The 5,181-nt window shown below is 51.5% G+C and overlaps 1 protein-coding gene across 1 annotated transcript; it reads left to right on the forward strand.

Annotated features, from left to right (window-relative positions):
- Positions 1-530: 530 nt before the first annotated feature.
- LOC308254746 (keratin, type I cuticular Ha7-like) lies at positions 531-4,394 on the forward strand (the record flags this gene model as incomplete). The annotated part of the gene is made up of 7 exons (XM_080681137.1): positions 531-1,022; positions 1,209-1,291; positions 2,066-2,222; positions 2,657-2,818; positions 2,907-3,032; positions 3,517-3,737; positions 4,262-4,394. 7 exons carry the CDS (start codon positions 531-533, stop codon positions 4,392-4,394), a joined length of 1,374 nt encoding a protein of 457 aa, XP_080537263.1.
- Positions 4,395-5,181: the final 787 nt, after the last annotated feature.

Below are 5,181 nucleotides of genomic sequence, written 5' to 3' on the forward strand. Positions count from 1 at the left end.
ATATCAGTAGACTTGCTAGTTTTATAAACTGGCATTTCTCTTGAAAGAAAAGCTCAGTTGATTCCAACCATAGGTGGGAGAGACACTAGATCTTATAGATTTGCTGTCTCTCCTGCTACACAAATCATTGACTGAAAGATTTGATCCTTCAGTGTGGCCGCATCCACAGGGAGACTGTCCAGCCCAGAGTGAGGACATCTGAGGCTGCATTAACTGTTGGTGGTAGTTGAGTAGGAATATAAAACTCTAATCTTCCATGAACAGACAATCTGGTATCAAAGAGTCAAGAGGCACCTCAGATCATCAGCATTCCTTTAATGAGGTGAGGAACTCTTGGTGGTAAACTCAACAGCTGAGTAACAGGATGGCGGTACAACAACAGGTCGAGAATCAAGGCAGTGAGGTCAATGCACTGAGCCAACACCCACCTGGGATACGGTATAAAAGGCCCAGGAGGGAAGGGGGTTCTCAGACTCGTGTCTTGGCCTTTCCAGCTGCTCTGAACCTCCTGCGTAGCATCAGCCCACACCATGACTTCCTTCTACATGACCTCAAGCCAGCCTCTGGGCAGCACCCAGAATCCTGGAGAAAGAACTGTCTGCCCCTCCTCCATTGATGTTGGGTACCACCCTGGCTTAGAGGAAAAGGCTGCCTGCCAGGGCCTCCTGGCCAGCCTGGCACATGTCAACCGAGTTCGTGTGGGGACCACCCCTCTGGGCCGACCCAATCTCTGTCTGCCCAACAGCTGCCACAATGCTTGCCCCTTGCCAGGAACCCGCAACATTCCTGGCAACATCGGAAGCTGTGGGGCCTATGGTGAAGGCACCCTGAACGGCCATGAGAAGGTGACCATGCAGTTCCTGAACGACCGCCTGGCCAACTACCTGCAGAAGGTGCGGCAGCTGGAGCAGGAGAACGCGGAGCTGGAGACTAAGATCCGAGAGTGGAGCAAATGCCATGAGACCACCATGTGCCCCAACTATCAGGGCTACTTCCAGACCATCGAGGAGCTCCAGCAGAAGGTGGGGTCTGGAGTAGCCTGGGGTGTGCTGGGTCTGAGAGAGGTGGAGGGCATGGCAGGCAAAACCACTGAAGGTTCAAAGAACTTAGGGTTCTTGGGTGTTCTTGAGCAGGAGGGTAGACACTACATGTAGGGCTGGAGCCCAGTGTGATGTTAGTGTGTGAATGTTCTTCCTGTTTTTTCTTAGATCCTGTGCAGCAAAGCTGAGAATGCCAGGCTGGTTAGCCAAATTGACAATGCCAAACTGGCTGCCGATGACTTTAGGATCAAGTAAGTAAGGGTTTAAGAAGGCCCAGAGTGACTCCTTCCTCCACCTAAATCCCAAATGTCATTTGTTGAATGAGGGAATTACTGTTCTGTTTCTTTCTTCCTAAATTCTCAAATTAAAAACAACTAATAGAAAGAAGGATGAGAAGAAAAAACACCATTAAGTCAAGCATGTATGGCATAGCCTCATGTTAGTCCTATGTCATTTATTTCCCTAAAATGTAAGATAAGGATGCCTGAGCTCATTGCTTAAGAGCAAAATAGGGTGATTTCAAGAATAAACTGAGTATGGAAAGCTATTGAATTTCACATATCAGTTGGAAGAGCCACTTACAGAGGCGTCAGTGTCCAGATTTAGCTATGAAGCACTCAGGTACCAGGCATTTCCACTAAATAAAGGAGAGAGATGAACAAGTAGCACAACACAAAGAATAAGGGAGCAAATCAAGGTCCAGGCTCCTGCTGTTGCTTCTCCTTCTTAACAATAGCCCATGCGATGGCCCGAGCCCTGTACTGGGTCCTAAGACACATATTCTTAGGTAAGTCAGTTAATCTTTCTGAACCATATTTGCTTCAATGCACAATTGCAAAAATATAACTGCTTCCCTGGACCACGAATCCTTTGACAGGAGGGTATGTGTCTAAGTTATCTCTGAGGCCAGAGACTGAGCACAGTGAGCAAATGAGGACCCACGGTGATCAGGGGGTGGGAGCGGGGGTCAGGTGAGAGGGGCTCTCCTTGACATCTTGTTGACCTTGCATCTCATGTGATGGAAGGCATGAGAGTGAGCACTCCCTGCGCCTGCTGGTGGAGGCGGACATGTGTGGGATGCACAAGCTCCTGGATGACCTGAGCCTGGCCAAGGCCGACCTGGAGGCCCAGCAGGAGTCCCTGAAGGAGGAGCAGCTCTGCCTCAAGAGCAACCACGAGAAGGTCTGGCCCTGTGGCTGCAGACTCATGGTGGTGGTAGTGGGGGGTGTTGGGTAGGAAAGGGAGCACCTCTCCCCTGTGGCTCAAGGATTGGAACCTGGGTTCAATGGCATCAAGATAATGGGTTGATCAGGGTTTGAGTCAAACTGACCCTGTGGGATGTGGCAGATGGGAGTTTCTTTTCTAAAGATTTGCCTCATGAGTTTAGGAAGGTCTCCAGATGGGTTCTTCCCATTGGTCCCGGCAACAAGACCTTTCAGCTGAGCGGTCTTGGAGACAAGAACGCTGTCCGCCCTCTCTCTGGTTATTCAGGTCTCAGTGTGTATGAGGAATTGCCCCTAATAGTGCTTGTCAGGAGAGGGGTTCAGGTGCTGTCTGCTCTCTCAAAAGCCCTTTTCTCACTTGGGGTTCTTCTGTTGGTTCTTCTGTCCCTACAGGAAGTGAACATTCTGAAGTGCCAGCTGGGAGACAGGCTCCGGATTGAGCTAGACACGGAGCCCACTGTGGACCTGAGCAGGGTGCTGGAGGAGATGCGGTGCCAATATGAGACCATGGTGGAGACCAACCGGCGTGATGTGGAGCAGTGGTTCGAAGCTCAGGTGAGGCGATGCTGCGGAGCAGGGGGCAGGGGAGCCTGGCTGCCATCTGGGCAGGGCGCTGATCACGTCTCTGTGCACTGTGCTTCAGTCTGAAGGCATCAGCCTGCAGGCCACGTCCTGCTCCGAGGAGCTGCAGTGCTGCCAGTCGGAGATCCTGGAGCTGAGATGCACGGTGAACGCCCTGGAGGTGGAGCGCCAAGCCCAGCACCACCTGGTACGGGTCCTCCTGCACCCACACGGCACTGCAAATGCCACAGCCATGAGCTGGTAGCATTCTGTGACGGAGGTCTCGCTACTCAGGTCCTTTCATCTGCATACCCATTATTGTCAATTCCTTCTTTTTTAATATTTATTGCTGTAGCTTAGAAACATACCTTAAGAAGTCAACCTCTCCCTTTAAAAAAATGAAGCTTATGCATTCATTGCACAAAATTTATTGACTTCGGTTTCATCAGCTATTGGAGATTTAGGGATGAACTATATGTTGCCACTCAAGCTCTGAGTCAGTGCTACTTTGGCAAAAGTCTTGCTCACGATTTGATCAATCGAGAGCTCTGCTCTGGAGTGTGAGTTTCTATAATTTTTCTTGTGCCCGGTGGGTGTCCACATCGTGGCGGTTCTGGCCATAGTGACCACGGCTAAGATTTGGTGCATGGAGCAGATTCCCTGGCGCCTTAGCCCATTGTTTCCCGTTATAGAAAGACTGTCTGCAGAACTCCCTGTGTGAGGCCGAGGCCCGCTTCGGCACCGAGCTGGCCCAGATGCAGTGCCTGATCAGCACCGTGGAGGAGCAGCTGGCCGAGATCCGGGCTGACCTGGAGCGGCAGAACCAGGAGTACCAGGTGCTGCTGGACGTCAAGGCCCGGCTGGAGTGTGAGATCGCCACATACCGGAACCTTCTGGAGAGTGAGGACTGCAAGTACGTGTCATCTAGGCAATTCCTGGCCAAATCATTTAGCCATTTCTCATAAGCTCCTCCGGGTAACAGAAGGGCTATCATCACAGCACAAAGGCTCTCCATGCACCTGTGAGCGACCACTGCCTGTCCTGTGCACACTCTGTGTCACAGGTGGAGTGAGTGTGCAGGGACTGACTGTCCATTCAGAGGAGGCTGCCATCTACCAGGACTCTTGGCATAGATTTGATCCAGCGGGTTTTTGGGGCTCGCTTTTCCTTGTAAAAATCTCTCCTAGTATTTTATATCCCGTGGGACAGAACCGGACTCTCACGTACAAAACCTTGATTCTGGCAGGCCTTGGAGAGATCGCCCAGTCGAACTCTAAAGGTGCAAACTAGGCGTCAGTGGGCAGAGAGCTTCAGTTGCATCATGTCCTGTGGTTTGGGAGTGAGGACCCCTTCCTCATGCTCCACACACACATGTAGCAGTGAGCCTTCTATTAATTCCCACCCCTAACCTTGCCCACCTTTTCCATCTCTCTGCAGACTCCCCTGCAATCCCTGCTCCACGTCTGCCGCCTGTGTGCCTCCTGCCTGTGCTCCGTGCCCGAGCTGGGCCCCCGGCACCCCTTGTGGACCCGGCTCAGCCCGTGCAGCCAGCACTGGGAGCCGGTTCTGAATGTCTGTGGACCAGCAGAGGCGGTTAACCAGGGGTGGGCAAACTTTTTGACTCAAGGGCCACAATGGGTTCTTAAACTGGACCGGAGGGCCGGAACAAAAGCATGGATGGAGTGTTTGTGTGAACTAATATAAATTCAAAGTAAAGGAGTGGAGGGGAGAGCAAGAGAACTGGATAGAACAGCCGGATTCGGCCCGCGGGCCGTAGTTTGCCCACGGCTGATAGCAATGCTCATTATACATTTAGGAGATCTGGCTTCTAACTATCACTGACTTGCCGCATGCATAGGCCTGTCCAAATCTACCAGGAAAAGTGGAGTCTCGATGGGGAGCCTTCTCTCCCAGCTCCTGATTTTCCCAGATGGGCTCCACACCTCGCTGGCTGGATCCCCATGACCCGTGGTGGCTCAGAGTATCTACCTGGAGACACTCAGGGATGGGATCTGGTGGAAGAATAGGGCATGACTTGAAGTTGCGTTTGTGTTTCAAGGACACCAATGTTAACTTGAAAATTTACCCACTAAACTTACTTCGTTTGTGACCAGGGAAGTGAGGAACAAACCTCACTGTTTAGGATTCCCACAAATTGACTGTTTCTAACATCTCCAGCCCCCGACAATGGTCCCGGAAGGAAATATGGGACTAGAATCTGCATATTTGATCACTTTCTCTCCCACTTTCTCCTGTCTCCCTGCCTAGGAAGCTGGTTCCACTTCCTTCCTAGGTCAGGGGGAACCTCCTTGCATCAAATCTGAGTTCTCTCTGCTCAGGATGCCTGTCTTTGACAA

This window comes from Plecotus auritus, assembly GCF_963455305.1.
Source record: "Plecotus auritus genome assembly, chromosome: 7".
NCBI classification, from domain to species: domain Eukaryota; kingdom Metazoa; phylum Chordata; class Mammalia; order Chiroptera; family Vespertilionidae; genus Plecotus; species Plecotus auritus.